Below are 21,758 nucleotides of genomic sequence, written 5' to 3'. Positions count from 1 at the left end.
ATACTGTAAGCCCAGGAGGCGGCATGCACCTCGTTGAAATTCTGTTTAATTTTAGATCTGACAGTTTTATTGTTCTCCATGAAGATAACTCCAGGAGCTCAGGCAATAGAAGCTCTTTTCTCAGCAACTTCAAGTGTAGAGTGGATGCAGCTGCTGTGCCAATCTTCCTCCTGCCCAGTCACAGAAGCCTTTTTTTATGTGAACTCATTTACAAAATACAAGGGCTTCTGTGAATGGGCAGCAGAGTGAAGAGGCAGGCAGAGCTGCTTTGTGTGCTCCTCTCCCAGCCAAAACAGCTGGGAAATGTCTGGGAAGTGACATCACCCATAGAGTTACTATGGGGCTTCCGTTGTCGGCTGCTTCTGCACAGGCCTACACATAGAAGCTGGCGCTGACAGCTCGGCATGGGACCGGATCGCCTTGCATTTCCACCACCCAACGACAGAAGCCTTTTATTATGTGAACTCATTCACAAAATACAAGGGCTTCTGTGAATAGGGAGCAGAGGGAAGGGGCAGGCATAGATGCTTTGTGTGCTTCTCTCCTCTCCCAGCTGGGAAATGTCTGGGAAGTGACATCACCCATAGAGTTACTATGGGACTTCCGTTGTCAGCTGCTTCTGCACGCACCTAGACAGAGAAGCTGCCGCTGACAGCTTGGCATGGGACCGGATCGCCTTGCATTCCCCCCCTGCCCAATCACAGAAGCCTTTTATTATGTGAACTCATTCACAAAATACAAGGGCTTCTGTGAATGGGGAGCAGAGGGAAGGAACAGGCATAGCTGCTCTTTGTGCTTCTCTCCTCTCATTGCCGAGTTTATCCTCCGGGAGTGCAATAAACCTGTCAGATGTGAATGATAGAGTAATAAAGATAAGTCCAAGAGGCGGCATGCACCTTGCTGGACTTAACTCATTTTACAAGGTTGCTAAATTCCTGAAATTCAGCTCTAAATTACAGTAAGACAACCACATGAAACTGTGGCTATACATGGGCAACACACTTGCAATTGTTGAAATACATGGGCATCACACTGGCAACTGTGAGAAGGAAGTGGCCAACAAAGAAGGGTAGCACACTGGCTATCATGACAATTCATTGACAACCCTACCGATACCCAGGCAACAAACCATGGAAGCAGTACACAGGCAATAAAATGGTGGAACTTCCAACCCAATCAGAATTTGTATTTTCCTCAATGAACTTTTATTCAAAAAAAGTTTCTCTTGGCTGCTGCTCGTCATCGCTCTACTGAAGGAGCTGGGTTTTGATCGGTCCTGCTGATGTGTAATAAATTTGATGTATATTTTTACTTCCGTTATATAATATTTAAATTCAGTCTTAGTTGTTATTGTATGTTAATCAGTTATTCTGGTTTTCTGAAATAAACAAGAAAGCTCTACGCTTCACAATATTCCGTCCCGAGTACTTTCTTTTTCACAAAAAAATGATAATTTTTAGACGATTATTGGGTTGTGCTCAGTGGCCAGGTTTCCCTAGGTATTCACAATGGAAAGCACTAATTTGGGGGGGGGGGGGGGGTTAGGCATGGATATGGCTTACTGGTTCCCAACTTCGAAAACATAAATTGTGCTACTACCCCAATAATCCAGTTCAGCACGGAAGACTATCCTCCAGTGACCAATCAACAGGCTCCGCAAGCCGGTGATGAAGATTTCAAAGAGATGCAATCGATAACTCGGATTCTTCACAGCATAAAATCCAGTTAATTAGTATTAGGCTTTTCCAATCCAAGTGTTTGTGTCACACTGTTTTTAGCCCTGATAAAGGGGGAGTGCTGAGCTGACGAAACGCGTTGGTTCCAAATGAAAAATCTTTTGAAAGGTTATACAAGCTGGTGTGGCGCTCCTATTCTTTCAGAACTTTATCAAACCCCTCTGGAGGTCTAGCAAGACCCCGCAGTTGCTGGTGATTAGCCCCTAGCACCACAAACCACCTCTCCCATCAAAATACATGGGCATAAGGTTCAGCGCTCCTACATCACAAAGACTGCATTTAATTAGTATAGGCAGAGGTTAAAAAAAAAACATAAAACAAGCAGCTTACATGTTTCAGCCCCCGGGGGGGCTTAATCATAGCTGATCCCCAAGACTTTTATTTTATGTGCCACTTTTCCCACTTAAAGTGGCTCTTTACCCTTATTCCTTCCTATCCACTCCTCCACCCATCCACTATCTGATTAGGGCCACTGCCAGAACCACCAGTGTTGCAAAGATTGCACTTGTGACCGGGCCCTGACATTTCACCACCATGGAGGGGCCCACCATGACAGCAGGGAGGGTGCCCACTGCAGAATATGTGAAAGGGATCCACCACGGAACGGTAATAAAGAGCCCCACAATGGGAGTAAAGGGTCCTGGGATCAGTGGGAAGGGTTTTGAGCTCAGAGGGAAAGGCCCAGGCCGGGGTCGGGGGGCTCTTCATGGTTTCTTGCACTAGGGCCCTGAAAGTTTTAGTTACCCCTCTGATTAGGGCTGGTGGTGGCTGGGGGAAGGGGGAGGTAGAGTAAGAGTGATCCTGGACAAGGGAGAAAGGAAGCAGAAAGTAGATGATTATAGATGAGGAAAGCGAGTGGAAGCAGAGAGATCTGTACAAACAAATAGCCATTTGTTTGGACTTCTTCCGCTTAAAGTAGATCTTCACCCTCATTCCTTCTTATCCACCCCCCCTCCCCACTATCTGATTAGGGCCACTTGTGGAACTACCAGGATTGCAAAGGTTGCAATTGTGTCTGGGCCCTGCCATTTCACCACCATGGAGGGGCCCATGACAGCAGGAAGGGGGCCCACTGCAGAATATGCGAAAGAGCCATAATACAGAGCCCCGCAATGACAGTAAAGGGTCCTGGGATCAGTGGAAAGGGCTCTGAGCTAAGAAGGAAGGACGCAGGCTGGGGTTGGGAGGCCCTTCATGGTTTCTTGGGGTAGTAGAGAAGGTGGTGGTGGTGGCTGGGGGAAGAGGGAGGTTGAGTGGGAGTGATCCTGGACAAGAGAGAAAAGGTGGCAGAAAGTAGAGGATTATGGATGAGGAAAGAGAGGGGAAGGAGTGAGATCTGCCAGAGAATAGAGGAGGCTGAACTATATCTGATCATGAACCACGAGGAGAATAGGTAGAATAAGACTGACCACAGCGGAGCGGAAGAGAAGATGGTTGTGTCTGAAAGGAGGTAGAGCGGGAGTGATCCTGAACAAGGGATGGAAGAGGCCGAAAAAAGATGATTATGGATGAGGAAAGAGAGGGGAAGGAGAGAGATCTGTCAGAGAATAGGGGAGGCTGAACTATCTCTGACCATGAACCACGAGGAGATTAGGTAGACTAAAACTGACCGCAGCTGAGGGGAAGAGATGGTGGTGTCTGAAAGTAGATAGAGCGGGAGTGATCCTGGACAAGGGATGGAAGAGGCCGAAAGTAGATGATCCTAGTTGGGGAAAGAGCAAGCAAGCAGTGGAACCTGACAGAGAATAGAGGAGAGAAGATGGTGGTGTCTGAAAGGAGGTAGAGCGGGAGTGATCCTGGACAAGGGAGAGAAAAGGTGGCAGAAAGTAGATGATTATGGATGAGGAAAGAGAGGGGAAGGTGAGAGATCTGTCAGAGAATAGAGGAGGCTGAACTATCTCTGATCATGAACCATGAGGAGATTAGGTAGAATAAGACTGACCACAGCGGAGCAGAAGAGAAGATGGTTGTGTCTGAAAGGAGGTAGAGCGGGAGTGATCCTGAACAAGGGATGGAAGAGGCCGAAATTAGATGATTATGGACGAGGAAAGAGAGGGGAAGGAGAGAGATCTGCCAGAGAATAGAGGAGGCTGAACTATCTCTGACCATGAACCATGAGGAGATTAGGTAGAATAAAACTGACTGCAGCTGAGGGGAAGAGATGGTGGTGTCTGAAAGTAGATAGAGCGGGAGTGATCCTGGACAAGGGATGGAAGAGGCCGAAAGTAGATGATCCTAGTTGGGGAAAGAGCAAGCAAGCAGTGGAACCTGACAGAGAATAGAGGAGAGAAGATGGTGGTGTCTGAAAGAAGGTAGAGCGGGAGTGATCCTGGACAAGGGAGAGAAGATGGTGGTGTCTTAAAGGAGGTAGAGCGGGAGTGATCCTGGACAAGGGAGAGAAGATGGTGGTGTCTGAAAGGAGGTAGAGCGGGAGTGATCCTGGACAAGGGAGAGAAGATGGTGGTGTCTGAAAGGAGGTAGAGCGGGAGTGATCCTGGACAAGGGAGAGAAGATGGCGGTGTCTGAAAGTAGATAGAGCGGGAGTGATCCTGGACAAGGGAGAGAAGAGGATGAAAGTAGATGATCTTAGTTGGGGAAAGAACAAGCAAGCAGTGGAACCTGACAGAGAATAGAGGAGAGAAGATGGTGGTGTCTGAAAGAAGGTAGAGCGGGAGTGATCCTGGACAAGGGAGAGAAGATGGTGGTGTCTGAAAGGAGGTAGAGCGGGAGTGATCCTGGACAAGGGAGAGAAGAGGATGAAAGTAAATGATCTTAGTTGGGTAAAGAGCAAGCAAGCAGTGGAACCTCACAGAGAATAGAGGAGCCTGTTTTTTTCTAATCATGAACCATGAGGAGAGGCAAAAATGGCAGCGTAGTATCTGACCAAGGAGGTAAAAGAGAGGAGGCAGAGTGTAGGCTGAGTGATATAGAGAGGTGGCAGAAAATAGATGGACATGGATGGGGGAAGAGATAGAAAACAGAAGGGGCTGCCAGAGAATAGAGGAGGCTCGAAATACTCTGATCATGGACCATGGGGAGAATAGGTAGAGTGGGGCTGATCATGGTTAGGGAGAAGTTGGTGGTGGTGAGGGTGGAGAAGGGGAACTGATTGTGGACAGGGGAGAGTGATGACTAATCGTTTTTGAGGAGTGGAAGAGACCAGAACAGCAGCTGGTCAAATGAAATACGCTTGTTAATTTATTTTTGTCTAGAAAATTACTTGAAAATTCGACGCCCCGTAGAATAAAATTGTGTCATTGTAACATAATGTCATTATTTTGTTTTTTTTGTTTTTTTTTTTTCATCTTTGACACTCGGTCCACACTAGCGCGACTTGTCAGGCGACTTGTCAGCCTGACAAGTCGCGCTCCCTCGCGGTCCATTGACCTCTACAGGACCCGTTCTAATAGGAGCGACACAAGTCGCTCCGACTTAGAAAAAGGGTCCTGTACTACTTCTGGGCGACCTCGGAGCGACTTGCATAGACTTCCATTATGCGAAGTCCATGCAAGTCGCTCCGAAGTCGTGGTTCATGGCAATGAACAAGTCGCCCCCGAAGTAGTAGTCGTGTCGCCTTAGTGTGAACCGACTCTAAATTGTTTGGGCATTTAAAAACATATATATATATATATATATATATATATATATATATTTCTATTTGTACAATATGCAAACAAGTTAGGAATGGATCAAGAAGAAGCTGCCGCTATATTAAAAATTGGCTGCAGTTTTAAAACTCTGCCAAAGGTGGCAATCTCACTGATTGTTACTGGAAAGCACACACAGGAAGTGATGTGGGATGCAGACAGGAAGTTCCGGGTGAAAGGTGATTCAGGAGGAAGTAGAGAGAAGACATTGCTGGAACTGGCAGCAGAGGAGGTAATAAGATATTATTTTATATAGAGCCATTTATCCAACTGTCCATCCAGAGCCTCTGGTTTATAGACCGGATACATCCTAAATATAGAACCATTTATCCAACTGTCCATCCAGAGCCTCTGGTTTATAGACCGGATACATCCTAAATATAGAACCATTTATTCATCCTCCATAAAGCTGTCTCGGGGGTTGTTGGCTCTCATCACTGTGAGATAATGGACACCATGTCCTCTCTGGATCAGGATATGGGGAGGAAGAAGACTGAACTACAGTAGAAGTTCTAATGAAGGCAGCAGAAGGAATGAACATCCCTACAGTACATAGAGTAAGGGATAAAGCTCCTGATTTTTGTGATTCGATGGAAGTGATGCTGCAGATCTGTACCTCACAGTATGTTAGTGGGGGATTGTTGGTTCTCTTTGGCCCCTCATCATAGTGTAATTGGTTGTCCTGTTTGAGTCGTGTGATCCTGGACATCACAGCACAGATGCCACCAAACCTGTTTTGGTGGAGTTGGCTTTCAGGGTGACATCAATGTGCACAGTACATGCAGTGTCCGGTGACACCAATGGAACGGGGCTCACAATATTAATATTCCGGGCCTCTGTACACACAGAACAATGTAATGTCTACATATCCTCCATCATACATGGTCAATGATTCTCTTAATTTCCTATAAAGGTGTCAGGATGTCACTGTCTATTTCTCCATGGAGGAGTGGGAGTATTTAGAAGGACACAAGGATCTCTACAAGGACGTCATGATGGAGAATCAGCCGCCCCTCACATCACCGGGTAAGAGGAGACTTTATTGTAAAGGAGAGAGCAGTACGGAGGATCCACCTAGATCCCCCATCATCTGATAAACACATAGAAACAATGTATTCAGTCAGTGTGTGTGTGTCCTACACAGAGAAGAACACAGACAAAAAACTTCAAAGAGCCCTTAGGAATTTGGCGAGCCAGCCGGCCTTCACATCATCAACAATGTAATCAATCAGTGTGTGTGTTTCCTACAGATGGATCCAGTAATGGGAACCCACCAGAGAGATGTCCCCGTCCTCTGTATTCCTGGGATTCCACACAGGAAGATCACACCATCCCCCACCATTATCAGGTAGGTGGGACTGAGTATGTAGACCTAAAAATGTATTCTAAGCTATGAGACCACTTTCCGGTATGTAATATCTTTTTTTTCCCCAAAGATGTTCTATCATCTTTCAGGTGAAGAACTGAAATCCCGCAAAGTTGAAATAAAGTGACATAGAAGAGGTTTGCTAGTATAGATTAGCAGTCTATGGAGGGTAGTCCTTTTTATGCCAGGGATTCTACACAGGACAATCATAGCATCCTGCACCATGTTCAGAAAGAGGGGACTGGACTAAAGAACCTAAAAATATTTCTCAATAATGAAATTTTTTTTTTTTTCATATATAATCTTTTATCATTGCAGTTAATTTTTCATGATATTCCATTTAATCATCTTTGGGGTTTAGGGTGAGGAACTGAAAGACATCAAAATTGAGGTTAAAAAGGAGGAAGAAGAAGAGACGTTGGTGAGTGGAGATCAGCAGTCTATGGAGGAGGAGGAGAGGATTATGAAAATTAAACAGGAGGAATCTTCTCTACGTATAGCCACAGGTAAAATTGTGAATTTCAATAGTGAAAATTTTATGTTACTTTTATAAATATAAAGTATCTATTTAAATACAAATGAAGATAATTTAAACCACGAGGGAGGTCCATCTGAATTCCTCAATATAACGTCATGTTCCCAACAAATGAGGAGGAGATACTGTACTCCATATGAAAGGTCCATCTCCATTCCTCAATATAACGTCATGTTCCCAACAAATGAGGAGGAGATACTGTACACCATATGAAAGGTCCATCTCCATTCCTCAATATAATGTAATAATAATAATGTAATGTTAATCCTATTTTCAAAAGACAATTGGATAATTGGATAACTCCCTGGATCAACATTCTATAATGATTATTCCTACACATGTTAGTAACCATTTAATTTATTTGTGTATGTAGAAACACATCTAGTAATTTCAATAAAGATCCCCTAAGTAACACTTTTTCTGTACTGCAAGGAAACACTTTAGAATTATTAACCTCTGGCAATAAGTATGTCATCGATGTACCTTCACTATGACCAAGTTTTCTCAACAAATGGGAATAAAATGTAGTACATCATTTAGCATACAATTTCCAGTCCTCATCAGAAGAAGATAACCTTTGTACCCACAACACTATCCGAGGATCTCAACAAATGATTGATATTTAAAAACCACTTAAAAATTACATCCACATTCCATTTCAATATAATATCTTGTTCCCAACAAAGGACATGGACATACTATACACCATATAAAAGGCCTATCTCCATTCCTCAATATAACGTCATGTTCCCAACAAATGAGGAGATACTGTACACGATATGAAAGGTCCATCTCCATTCCTCAGTACGTTGTCAAGATCTATGAAATGAGGTGGAGGAAGGTCAATCTCTGTTCTTACTGTAACAATGTCGTCAATGTACTGTTACCTAGTGCGGTTGGGTGTTTTGTATCCTTTATCTGGTTTGTATTCATATTTTATTTTATGATTGCACCCAATTCCATACCAGAGCTCGGAGATACTGTAGAGTCTTAGACCAACATACTGTATATGACTTCTGAATAGAAGACATGAAGATTTCTTCTAACATCTAAACATTGATTTCCAACAGGTGGACTCGATGTCCCGAATAACGGATCTTCAGAATGTAAAGGAGAAGAAAATCCCACCACACAACGTTCTCCAGGAGTAAATCCCAATACACAAATAATCCATCATAGACCTCATCACTTGGAGAGACCAATGGATCTCTCTAATCCTGAGGAATCTTCTGATAATCCACATACTATTATTCTGGGATCTCACAGTACAGATCCATCAACAGATCCATCTAAACACGAGGGATCCTCCTTAAACCATGAAGGATCTCACACAGGAGAGCATTTCTTGTCATCTACAGTGTGTGGGAATTCTTCCAAAGAAATCAGAGAGCCTCTTACACACCAGAGAAGTGAGCGCCCTTTCTCATGTTCAGAGTGCGGGAAATGTTTCGATCAGAAAGAAAACTTTCTCAACCACCAGAAATTTCACACAGGCGAGCGTCCTTTCCTATGCTCAGAGTGCGGTAAAAGTTTCAGTGATAAGGCAACCCTTCTTACCCACCTGAAAATCCACACGGGTGAGCGTCCATATTCGTGTTCAGAGTGCGGGAAATGTTTTATTCAGAAAGTAGAGCTTGTTAATCACCAGAGAATTCATACCGGAGAGCGTCCTTTCTCATGTTCAGAGTGCGGAAAAAGCTTCATTCAGAAAGGAAACTTTCTTAATCACCAGAGAACCCACACAGGTGAACGTCCTTATTCATGTTTAGAGTGCGGGAAAGGTTTCATTCAGAAAAGTAGCCTTGTTGTTCACCAGAGAAATCACACGGGTGAGCGTCCTTTTTCATGTTCGGAGTGCGGGAAATCTTTCACTCAGAAAAGCCAGCTTGTTATACACCATAGAATTCACAAGAGTGAGCGTCCTTTCTCTTGTTCAGAGTGCGGGAAATGTTTCCGTCAGAAAGGAAACTTTCTTAGTCACCAGAGAAGTCACACAGGTGAGCGGCCTTTTTCATGTTTAGAGTGCGGGAAATCCTTCACTCAGAAAAGTAAACTCGTTGTACACCAGGGAATTCACAAGGGTGAGCATCCCTTCTCATGTTCAGAGTGCGGGAAATGTTTCAGTCATAAGGGAAGCTTTCTTAGTCACCAGAGGAGTCACACAGGAGAGCGGCCTTTCTCATGTACAGAGTGTGGAAAATGTTTTAGTCATAAAGGAAACTTTCTTAATCATCAGAGATGTCACACAGGAGAGCGCCCTTTTTCATGTTCAGAGTGCGGGAAATCTTTCAAAGAAAAAGGACATCTTCTTAAACACCAGAGAATACACATGGCTAAACATCCCTTTTCATGTTCAGAGTGCGGGAAATCTTTCACTACAAAAGGAGAACTTCTTGTTCACCAGCGAATTCACACGGGGGAGCGTCCATATTCATGTTCAGAGTGTGGGAAAAGTTACATTCAGAAGGGAAAACTTCTTCTACACCAGAGAACTCACACGGGCGAACGACCCTATTTGTGTTCAGAGTGCGGGAAATGTTTCATCCAGAAAGGAGATCTTCTTAACCACCAGAGAATTCACACAGGTGAGCGTCCTTATTCATGTTTAGAGTGCGGGAAATCTTTCTCTGTAAAACATAGGCTTTACTTACACCAGAGAAGTCACACAGGTGAGCGTCCGTTTTCTTGTTCAGAGTGCGGGAAATGTTTCACTCGGAAGGATAAACTTGCTGCACACCAGAGAATTCACACAGGTGAGCGTCCTTTCTCGTGCTCAGAGTGCGGGAAACGTTTTAACGAAAAAGGCTACCTTCTTATACACCAAAGAATTCACACGGGAGAGCGCCCCTTTTCGTGTTCAGAGTGCGGGAAGTCATTCAATCAGAAAGGTGAACTTCTTATTCACCAGCATATTCATACGGGTGAGCGTCCTTATTCGTGTTCAGAGTGCGGGAAAGGTTTCTCCCGGAAAGATATGCTTGTTGCACACCAGAGAACTCACACGGGCGAGCGTCCTTATTCATGTTCAGAGTGCGGAAAGGCTTTCAGTGAGAAACGATCACTTGCCGGACACCAGAGAGCTCACATGGGTGAGCGTCCTTATTTGTGTTCAGTGTGCGGGAAATCTTTCAGTCAAAAACGTTCACTTTCTGGGCATCAGAGGATTCACATGGAATAACAACTTTTATCTTCAGATAATGGGGAGTGTGGAAAAGATAACCACCAGAGAATAACGTGTATGTCCTTCTTTGTTTGTGTGTGCGGGAAATGTTTAAGTTATAGAAATTCACTTTTTGCACCCTAGAATATTTACAAAGGCCAATATTCTTTTTATGTTCAAATTTGCATATTTGAGAGTGGTGAAAAGATATACATTTTTCGGGGGGATGTGATAGTTATAGCTCTATGGGTATTACTGTATAGTGAAATGGTCCTCTAAATGTACAGTTTCCCACACTCCCACACAGACGGAACCATAGAAATAAACTGTGCTAATACGTAGCTATTGTGTGTCATTGTTCCTTTTTGTTTTACCGAATAAGCTGGATTTTCATTGGACGAGCCCACGTGTAATTATTATTAAATTTGGTTTTTCTTTTACTTCCGCTGTGGAGGATTTATTTCAGATTCTTGTATCGTGTGTTACCACTTACTGACCGTACCAGGGCAGACTCATCAGTGCCCATCAATGCAACCTCATCAGTGCCCATTAATGCAGCCTCATCAGTGCCCATCAGTACAGCCTCATCAGTGCCCATTAGTGCGGCCTCATCAGTGCCTCCTCATCAGTGCCCATCAGTACAGCCTCATTAGTGCGGCCTCATCAGTGCCCATTAGTGCAGCCTCATCAGTGCCTCCTCATCAGTGCCCATCAGTACAGCCTCATCAGTGCTCATTAGTGCGGCCTCATCAGTGTCCATCAATGCAGCCTCATCAGTGCCCATCAATGCAACCTCATCAGTGCCCATTAATGCAGCCTCATCAGTGCCCATCAGTACAGCCTCATCAGTGCCCATTAGTGCAGCCTCATCAGTGCCCATCATTACAGCCTCATTAGTGCGGCCTCATCAGTGCCCATTAGTGCAGCCTCATCAGTGCCCATCAGTACAGCCTCATCAGTGCTCATTAGTGCGGCCTCATCAGTGTCCATCAATGCAGCCTCATCAGTGCCCATCAATGCAGCCTCATCAGTGCCCATTAGTGCGGCCTCATCAGTGCCCAACAGTGCAGCCTCATCAGTGCCCTTCAGTGTAGCCTCATCCATGCAGCCTCATTAGTGCCCATCAGTGCAGCCTCATCAGCGCACATCGTCCAGTTCTGGGAGGGTATCTATCGATGTCCTTCCAGAACCCCACCCTCCCGTCATATCGTGGCCCAATCAGTGCCGCTGATCATTACCAAAAAAAGTCGCCTCATCGGTGCCTCATTAATGCAGCTTATCAGTGCCCATCAATGCAGCCTCATCAGTGCCCACCAGTGCAGCCTCATCAGTGCAGCTTATCAGTGCCCATTAGTCTCACCTCTCAGTGCCCATCAGTCCTGCAGGGTGACTTAAAGAAAGCCACACAAGGCTGGACATGGTGCCTCCCAACCTCTTTAAAGGAATTTGGGGTCCACAACCCCCATGCCCAAAGTGACTCCTGTCACACCAACTATGCTTTATTTTAATTAACTCATATGTAAGTACGTGTCTTGAAGCACGTAATGGTAAACTGCTATTTTTGTATTAACTCCATGTATAATCTACTGGAAAGGGACTTCCCCTTTTACTTTCTTATAAAACGTTCTGTATAGTCTGAATAGACTCGAGCACTCTGTGACATCGTACTTGCTGTCTCTGTGTGTGTCACTGAGCGCTACCAGATATCTGAAAGGAACTTTGATGCCGAGGGCCATGCGAGTCTGAATTATTGCCAACAGTAGTGGACATCTACTGTTTCGGAAGAGAAAAAAAAGCTTGAGGTATTTCATGTCTGCTGCACTCAGTTTCCATAGTTGACCTCTGTGTTCCTGCTCCTCAACCTTGCTGGCTTGAAGTTCTGTAGATGAGCACGTTCATTACATCTGGAAACATCTGCCTACCGTAAAATATCTGACCTTTAGGAGACGTTGATGACCACTATGCTCACTTTTTCAGTGGAGGAAGATGTACCAAATGGTTTATATATAAATACATAGACTGCCCGGCCAAAAAAAAGTCACCATCAACAAAAAAAAGGTCACACGCTAATATTTTGTTGGCTTTGATTACAGCACACATTCGCTGTGGCATTGTTTCGATAAGCTTCTGCAATGTCACAAGATTTATTTCCGTCCAGTGTTGCATTCATTTTTCACCAAGATCTTGTATTGATGATGGGAGAGTTGGACCACTACGCAAAGCCTTCTCCAGCACATCCCAAAGATTCTCAATGGGGGTAAGTTCTAGACTCTGTGGTGGCCAATCCATGTGTGACAATGATGTCTCATGCTCCCTGAACCACTCTTTCACAATTTGAACCCGATGAATCCTGGCATTGTCATCTTGGAATATGCCCGTGCCATCAGGGAAGAAAAAATCAATTGATGGAATAACCTGGTCATTCAGTATATTCAGGTAGTCAGCTGACCTCATTCTTTGGGCACATCCAATAGGAGAGTTACTGCATGCTTAGTTTAGTTAGTTGCTTAGTTAATTCCAGGTGGCGACTTTTTTTTTGTCCGGGCATCATATAGACAATGATACAGCTTGTGATGTACAAAAAAAGAAAGCTGCAATACTCACATTCTCCGCAAGATGGTGATCTCAGGAGTGTGGAATGCAAAGAAGGAAGTGATGTAATGAGCAGACAGGAAGTGATGTAGTGTAAAGAAAGGAAGTTCCAGATGAAAGGTTGTTTCGTAGGACTTTACGAGGAGACATTACGGGATCATGAGGTAATATGTTATTTTGGTTCATAGACAATATATACTCTAAATATAGAACCATTTATCCAACTGTACATCCAGAGCCTCTGGTTTATAGACTGGATACATCCTAAATATAGAGCCATTTATCCAACTGTCCATCGACAGCCTCTGGTTTATAGACTGGATACATCCTAAATATAGAGCCATTTATCCAACTGTCCATCGACAGCCTCTGGTTTATAGACCGGATACATCCTAAATATAGAACCATTTATCCAACTGTCCATCGACAGCCTCTGGTTTATAGACCGGATACATCCTAAATATAAAACCATTTATCCAACTGTCCATCCAGAGCCTCTGGTTTATAGACCAGATACGACCTAAATATAGAACCATTTATCCAACTGTCCATCCAGAGCCTCTGGTTTATAGACCGGATACATCCTAAATATAGAACCATTTATCCAACTGTCCATCCAGAGCCTCTGGTTTATAGACCAGATACATCCTAAATATAGAACCATTTATCCAACTGTCCATCCAGAGCCTCTGGTTTATAGACTTTTTGTGGTATGGTATCCAGTAACAGACAAGGGATGTGTCTGGATGGTGACTGTATCATTGTGTGTGTCAGGTTCCTATAAGGTGTCAGGATGTCACTGTCTATTTCTCCATGGAGGAGTGGGAGTTTTTAGAAGGACACAAGGATCTCTACAAGGACGTCATGATGGAGAATCAGCCGCCCCTCACATCACCGGGTAAGAGGAGACTTTATTGTAAAGGAGAGAGCAGTACGGAGGATCCACCTAGATCCCCCATCATCTGATAAACACATAGAAACAATGTATTCAGTCAGTGTGTGTGTTTCCTACAGATGGATCCAGTAATGGGAACCCACCAGAGAGATGTCCCCGTCTTCTGTATTCCCGGGATTCCACACAGAAAGATCACACCGTCCCTCAACATCATCAGGTAGATGGAACTGACTAACTGCAACTGCAACTCCGAAATAAATTTCGAACTCTGTCATATGACATATGACATTCTTTTATGTTATCTCTTATTTTTTTATCACAAATCTATTTTATCATCTTTGGGGTTTAGAGTGAAGAACTGAAAGACATCAAAGTTGAGGATAAACAGGAAGAAGAAGAGACGTTGTTGAGTGGAGATCAGCAGTCTATGGAGGAGGGAGAAATGATTGTGGAAAGTAAACAGGAGGAATCTTCTCTACATATGAAAATAAGTAAGTAATAAACATTTAGTATAAAGTATGTATTTAAAAAATTAGAAGGTTGATATAAATGTATATGTAAACCATGAGAGCGTTCCATCTGAATTCCCCAATATAACGTCATGTTCCCAACAAATGAGGAGGAGATACTGTACACCATATGAAAGGTCCATCTCCATTCCTCAATATAACGTCATGTTCCCAACAAATGAGGAGGAGATACTGTACACCATATGAAAGGTCCATCTCCATTCCTCAATATAACGTCATGTTCCCAACAAATGAGGAGGAGATACTGTACACCATATGAAAGATCCATCTCCATTCCTCAATATAACGTCATGTTCCCAACAAATGAGGAGGAGATACTGTACACCATATGAAAGGTCCATCTCCATTCCTCAATATAATGGTTTTCTAACCGATGAGTTGAATACCCTGTACAGATGATCTTCTATATCAAATCCACGGTCTTTTGACAGCTTCTTTAAACCTTACATATACTCAGTAGTATGGGCTTCCCATTGTTAGTGTCAGGAGTCACATGTGAGGACCCTGTATCTAGTAAATTGTCCTTCACAGTTGGGCATCACAGGAAGGTCCATCTCCGTTTTTCATTATGTTGTCGTGTTTCTAAAGCCTCGTACACACGCGTCGAATATCGGCCGGGAATTTTCGTCCGACGACCTACCCGCCGATTTTCGGCTTGTTAGTATGATGCTTTCGACAACCGACTCCGACTTTTCGGCCGAAAAAAATCTGGTGTTCAGGCTATAAAATTTTTGTCCGCCATCAAAACACGGCCGATTTTCGTGCAGTCAGTACAGATTTCGACAGGGAAAAATCTTATGAGCAAGACTGGGCATGCTCAGAGAAGAAAGTACACAAAGAAAGCAACCCAACACATGACATCACTTCTGCAGTAGAATTCTGTCGGGCGAGAAAATTCGTGTGCAGTCTAGGCACATTCCAACCAACAAAACACAACTCTGGACAAAAGACGGACGATCGGTCGGCCGATAATCGTTGCGTGTGTACTAGGCTTAAGAAATGAGGTGGAGGAAGGTCAATCTCTGTTCTTACTGTAACAATGTCGTCAATGTACTGTTACCTAGTGCGGTTGGGTGTTTTGTATCCTTTATCTGGTTTGTATTCATATTTTATTTTATGATTGCACCCAATTCCATACCAGAGCTCGGAGATACTGTAGAGTGTTGGACTAACATACTGTATATGACTTCTAAATGGAAGACATGAAGATTTCTTCTAACATCTAAACATTGATTTCCAACAGGTGGACACGATGTCCTGAATAACGGATCTTCAGAATGTAAAGCAGAAGAAAATCCCACCACACAACGTTCTCCGGGAGTAAATCCCAATACACAAATAAGCCATCATAGACCTCATCACTTGGAGAGACCAATGGATCCCTCTGATCCTGAGGAATCTTCTGATGATCCACATACTATTACTGCTGAAACAAATCTGGGATCTCACAGTACAGATCCATCAACAGATCCATCTAAACCCGAGGGATCTTCCTTGAACCATGAAGGATCTCACACAGGTGAGGGTTCCTTGTCATCTACAGTGTGTGGGAATCCTTCCAAAGAAACCAGAGAGCCTCTTACACACCAGGAAAGTCACAAGAGTGTGCGTCCTTTCTCATGTTCAGAGTGCGGAAAATGTTTCGATCAGAAAGAAAACTTTCTCAACCACCAGAAGTTTCACATGGGTGAGCGTCCTTTCCTGTGCTCAGAGTGCGGTAAAAGTTTCAGAGAAAAAGCAAACCTTCTTCAGCACCTGAGAATCCACACAGGGGAGCGTCCATATTCATGTTCAGAGTGCGGGAAATGTTTTGTTCAGAAAGCAGAGCTTGTTACTCACCAGAGATATCACACGGGAGAGCGTCCTTTCTCATGTTCAGAGTGTGGGAAAAGCTTCACCCAGAAAGGACATTTTCTTGGTCACCAGAGAACTCACACAGGTGAACGTCCTTATAAATGTTTAGAGTGCGGCAAAAGCTTCAAACAGAGAGGACATTTTCTTAGTCACCAGAAAACTCACACAGGTGAGTGTCCTTATACATGTTTAGAGTGCGGGAAAGGTTTCATTCAGAAAAGTAATTTTGTTGTTCACCAGAGAAAACACACAGATGAGCGTCCTTATTCATGTTTAGAGTGCGGGAAATCCTTTATTCAGAAAAGTCAGCTTGTTATACATCAAGGAATTCACAAGGGTGAGCATCGTTTCTCATGTTCAGAGTGCGGGAAATGTTTTAGTCATAAAGGAAACTACCTTAGTCACCAGAGAAGTCACACAGGTGAGCGGCCTTTTCCATGTTTAGAGTGTGGGAAATGTTTCACTCTGAAAAGTCAACTTGTTATACACCAGGGAATTCACAAGGGTGAGCACCCTTTCTCGTGTTCAGAGTGTGGGAAATGTTTCAGCCATAAAAGAAACTTTCTTAGTCACCAGAGAAGTCACACGGGTGAGCGGCCTTTTTCATGTTTAGAGTGCGGGAAATCTTTCACTCAGAAAAGTCAACTACTTGTACACCGGGGAATTCACAAGGGTGAGCATCCTTTCTCATGTTCAGAGTGCGGGAAATGTTTCAGCCATAAAGGAAATTTACTTATTCATCAGAGGTGTCACACTGGTGAGCGGCCTTTCTCATGTTCCGAGTGTGGGAAATGTTTCAGCCTTAAAGGAAATTTACTTATTCACCAGAGAAGTCACACTGGTGAGCGGCCTTTCTCATGTTCAGAGTGCGGGAAATGTTTCAGTCAGAAAGGAAGCTTTCTTATTCACCAGAGAAGTCACACAGGTGAACGTCCTTTCTCATGCTCAGAGTGCGGGAAATCATGCACTACAAAGAGAGAACTTCTTGTCCACCAGCGAATTCACACGGAAGAGCGTCCCTATTCATGTTCAGAGTGCGGAAAAAGTTTTATTCAGAAAGGAAATCTTATTATACACCAGAAAACTCACACTGGTGAGTGTCCTTTTTTATGTACAGAGTGCGGGAAATGTTTCAGTCGGAAAGGAAAACTTGTTGTACACCAGAGAATTCACACAGGTGAGCATCCTTTCACATGTTCAGAGTGCGGGAAATGTTTCAAACAAAATGGAGTGCTTCTTAGACACCAAAGAATTCACGGACGTGAGCGTCCCTTTTCTTGTTCAGAGTGCGGAAAATCTTTCAAACAGATGGCAGTACTTCTTAATCACCAGAGAATTCACACGGGTGAACGTCCTTATTCATGTTCAGAGTGCGGAAAATCTTTCACTGATAAGCGTTCGCTCACTGGACACCAGAGAGTTCACACAGGCGATCATCCTTATTCATGTTCAGTGTGTGGGAAAGGTTTCACTCAGAAACGTTCACTTGCTGGACACCAGAGGATGCACAAGGACTAACAACCTTCAGATGGACGTATGGGGAGTGGGGCGAAAATAACCACCAGAGGACAACGTGTGTGGTCATCACTTCTTCTGATGTTGTTAAATAAAGATATAGTTCTACACTTTATGATATTCTTTTCCGAGTCCCTTTTTTTCATTTTGACGTGATTGGTGATTGGAGGGTGCTCAGTTCATAGAGAGTCATCCATTGGTGTGGTGATTGGAGTGTCCTCAGTTCATAGAGAGTCATCCATTGGTGTAGTGATTGGAGGGTGCTCAGTTCATAGAGAGTCATCCATTGGTGTGGTGATTGGTATGCTCTCAGTTCATAGAGAGTCATCCATTGGTGTGGTGATTGGAAGTGCTCAGTTCATAGAGAGTCATCCATTGGTGTGGTGATTGGAATGTGATCAGGTCATAGAGAGTCATCCATTGGTGTGGTGATTGGAATGTGATCAGGTCATAGAGAGTCATCCATTGGTGTGGCGATTGGAATGCGCTCAGTTCATAGAGAGTCATCCATTGGTGTGGTGATTGGAGTGTCCTCAGTTCATAGAGAGTCATCCATTGGTGTGGTGATTGGAAGTGCTCAGTTCATAGAGAGTCATCCATTGGTGTAGTGATTGGAGGGTGCTCAGTTCATAGAGAGTCATCCATTGGTGTGGTGATTGGAATGCGCTCAGATCATAGAGAGTCATCCATTGGTGTGGTGATTGGAAGTGCTCAGTTCATAGAGAGTCATCCATTGGTGTGGTGATTGGAGTGTCCTCAGTTCATAGAGAGTCATCCATTGGTGTGGTGATTGGAAGTGCTCAGTTCATAGAGAGTCATCCATTGGTGTAGTGATTGGAGGGTGCTCAGTTCATAGAGAGTCATCCATTGGTGTGGTGATTGGAATGCGCTCAGATCATAGAGAGTCATCCATTGGTGTGGTGATTGGAAGTGCTCAGTTCATAGAGAGTCATCCATTGGTGTGGTGATTGGTATGCTCTCAGTTCATAGAGAGTCATCCATTGGTGTGGTGATTGGAAGTGCTCAGTTCATAGAGAGTCATCCATTGGTGTGGTGATTGGAATGTGATCAGGTCATAGAGAGTCATCCATTGGTGTGGTGATTGGAATGTGATCAGGTCATAGAGAGTTATCCATTGGTGTGGTGATTGGAATGTGCTCAGTTCATAGAGAGTCACCCATTGGTGTGGTAATTGGAGTGTGCTCAGTTCATAGAGAGTCACTCATTGGTGTGGTAATTGGAGTGTGCTCAGTTCATAGAGAGTCTTCCATTGGTGTGGTGATTGGAGGGTGCTCAGTTCATGGAGAGTCATCCATTGTTGCGGTGATTGGAAGTGCTCAGTTCACAGAGAATAATCCATTGATTATTTATTAGTGAGATAGAGATTACAGAAGGTCCAGTTGCACACTGGTTCAGAGAGATAGGTGTTGGGCGCTACTGACCGGAAGGGAGATCCACCAAAAAAGGCACAAGGGGTGTCCAATAAGTCCTCTTTATGAACTATCCAGATGGCCAAATACCAGGCAGCACTGGTGGTAAAACTCGGGAAATCCCGCTGGCAACAATAAGAGAGATGGCGCCTGCTCTCTCTCTTACAGTTGCACATTGGTGGTCAGTGGGAAGAAAATCCCCCTACATTGGCCATCAGTTGGAGGAATGTCCCTTACATTGGTCATCAGTAGGAAGAATGTCTGTTTACATTGGTGGTCAGTGGGAAGAATGTTCCTTACATTGGCCATCAGTGGGAGGAATGTCCCATTACATTAGTCATCAATGGGAAGAATGTTCCTTACATTGGTCATCAGTGGGCAGAATGTCCCCTTTTATTGGTCATCAGTGGGCAGAATGTCCCCTTACCTTGGTCATCAGTGGGAAGAGCGTCCCCTTACATTGGTCATCAGTGGGAAGAATGTTCCTTACATTGGTCATCAGTGGGAAGAATGTCCCCGCAGAATGTCCCTTACATAGGTCATCGGTGGGCAGAATGTCCCTTTACATTGGTCATCAGTGGGCAGAACGTCCCTTTACATTGGTCATCAGTGGGCAGAATGTCCCCTTTTATTGCGGATGAGTAAGCAAAATGTTCCCTTACATTGATCGTCAGTGGGCAGAATGTCTCCTTACATTGGTTATCAGTGGGCAGAATGTCCCCTTTTATTGGTCTTCAGTGGGCAGAATGACCCCTTACATTGGTCATTAGTGGGTAGAATGTTCCTTACATTGGTCATTAGTGAGAAGAATCTCCCTTACATTGGTGATCAGTGGGAGGAATGTCTCCTTACATTGGTGATCAGTGGGCAGAATGTCTCCTTACATTGGTCATCGGTGGTAAGAGTGTCCCTCTACATTAGTCATTAGTGGGAAGAATGTTCCCTTAAATTGGTCATCAGTGGGAAGAATGTTCCTTATGTTGGTCATCTGGGGGAAGTATGTCCCCTTACATTTGTCATCAGTGGGAGAAATGTCTCCTTACATTGGTCATCAGTGGGAGGAATTAGTGGTCAGTAGAAAAAATGTCAGCTTAAATTAGTGATTGGGGTGAAGAATCTCCCTGTTATCTCTTATCAGTTTTAAAAAAGTCTGTTACATTGGTAGTTAGCAGGGAATATGTTCCCTTGCATTGGTGGCCAGTGGGTACCTTTGTAGTTACTATGGCATAATGTTCTTTTACATTGCCATTCAGGGGAAAATATGTCCTCTAACATGGGTCACTGGGAAGAATGACTGGAACACAAGCATACCATTTTCCATAATCTTGTGGCAGACAATCTTCAAATGACTCACCATGCCTCTTAAAAAATACCTTGGGTTGTTTACTCACCAAAATGTAGTCATTCTGTGGGTGTTATTACTGTCCTGGTGCTCCACTGTCTCCAAAAACGAGATAGGTAGCCAGAAAATTAAATGCATAATTTATTCCCCTTGAAAGCATGAAGGTGTTCCTTGGATTTGGGGACCCTCGATGCATCTAGGCTGCAAAAAAGCCTTACACATGTGGTATCCCCATAATTGTGAGGATTTGAAGAATGGGTTTTTGGAGTGAAATTATAAATATGCCCATACTGCATGTAAGAAATATCTATTTAACATTACCATATGACCGCTCCCAATTTTCCAAAAACGTGTGGCAGACAAATTAAATCTTCAAAAGACTGACCGTGCCTCTTAAAAAATACCTTGAGGTGTTTACTCACCAAAATGTGGACAAACCAGGATAGGTAGCCAGAAAATTAGATGAATAATTTATGCCTCTTGAAATAGTGAAGGTGTTTCATGGATTTGGGGCCCCTCAATGCATCTCGGCTGCAAAAAAGCCTCGCACATGTGGCATCCCCATACTTGGGAGGAGCAGCAGAATGTGTTTTGGGGAATAAGTCTATGTATGCCCATACTGCATGTAAGGAATATCTTATTAACATTATCATATCCAAAAACTTGTTACAGACAAATTAAATCTTCAAAAGATTTACCATGCCACTTAAAAAAATACCTTGGGGTGTTTACTTATCAAAATGTGGTCATTTTGTGAGAGTTATTAATGTCCTGGTGCTCCAGGGCCTCCAAAAGAGGGATAGGTAGCCAGGAAATTGGATGCATATTTTACGCACCCTGAAAGAATAAAGGTGCTCATTGGATTTGGGGCCCCTCGATGGATCAAGGCTGCAAAAAAGTCTTGCACATGTGGTATCCCTACACTTGGGAGGAGTTGAAGAAAGTGTTTTGGGGTATAAGTCTAAGTATGCCCATACTGCGTGTAAGGAATATCTGATTAACATTACCACATGACAGCTCCCCATTTCCCCAAAACTTGTAGCAGAAAAGTGAAATCTTCGAAAGACTTACCATGCCTCATACAAAATACATTGGGTTGCACCAGGGCCTCAAAATAAAAATGGAATAGGTAGCCAGGAAATTAGATCCATAGTTT

General features: G+C 43.8%; 4 protein-coding genes across 4 annotated transcripts in view; 1 reads left to right on the top strand and 3 right to left on the bottom strand.

Annotated features, from left to right (window-relative positions):
- Positions 1–17,920, top strand: part of LOC309563464 (uncharacterized protein) — a 45,198-nt gene extending 27,278 nt beyond the window's left edge. The window contains exons 10-15 of the mRNA XM_082267855.1: positions 8,355–10,459; positions 13,817–13,934; positions 14,051–14,148; positions 14,281–14,422; positions 15,705–16,400; positions 16,485–17,920. Of these exons, the coding sequence (XP_082123981.1) occupies positions 8,355–10,459; positions 13,817–13,934; positions 14,051–14,148; positions 14,281–14,422; positions 15,705–16,400; positions 16,485–17,833 (4,508 nt within the window). The 3' untranslated portion in view covers positions 17,834–17,920. The remainder of the gene's footprint in view (positions 1–8,354; positions 10,460–13,816; positions 13,935–14,050; positions 14,149–14,280; positions 14,423–15,704; positions 16,401–16,484) is intronic.
- Positions 1–21,758, bottom strand: part of LOC309564412 (uncharacterized protein) — a 1,531,146-nt gene that overhangs the window by 338,086 nt on the left and 1,171,302 nt on the right.
- LOC309563458 (uncharacterized protein) overlaps positions 1–21,758 on the bottom strand; it is a 223,901-nt gene that overhangs the window by 123,925 nt on the left and 78,218 nt on the right. The gene's annotated exons all lie outside the window — the stretch shown is intronic.
- LOC309562669 (uncharacterized protein) overlaps positions 1–21,758 on the bottom strand; it is a gene marked incomplete at both ends in the record, with an annotated part of 115,231 nt that overhangs the window by 86,677 nt on the left and 6,796 nt on the right. The gene's annotated exons all lie outside the window — the stretch shown is intronic.

Source organism: Pelophylax lessonae (assembly GCF_965119305.1).
Source record: "Pelophylax lessonae genome assembly, chromosome: 9".
In the NCBI taxonomy this organism is placed as follows: Eukaryota; Metazoa; Chordata; class Amphibia; order Anura; family Ranidae; genus Pelophylax; species Pelophylax lessonae.
Note: the sequence above shows the minus strand (reverse complement) of the source record. Positions and strands in the feature narration are given on the sequence as shown.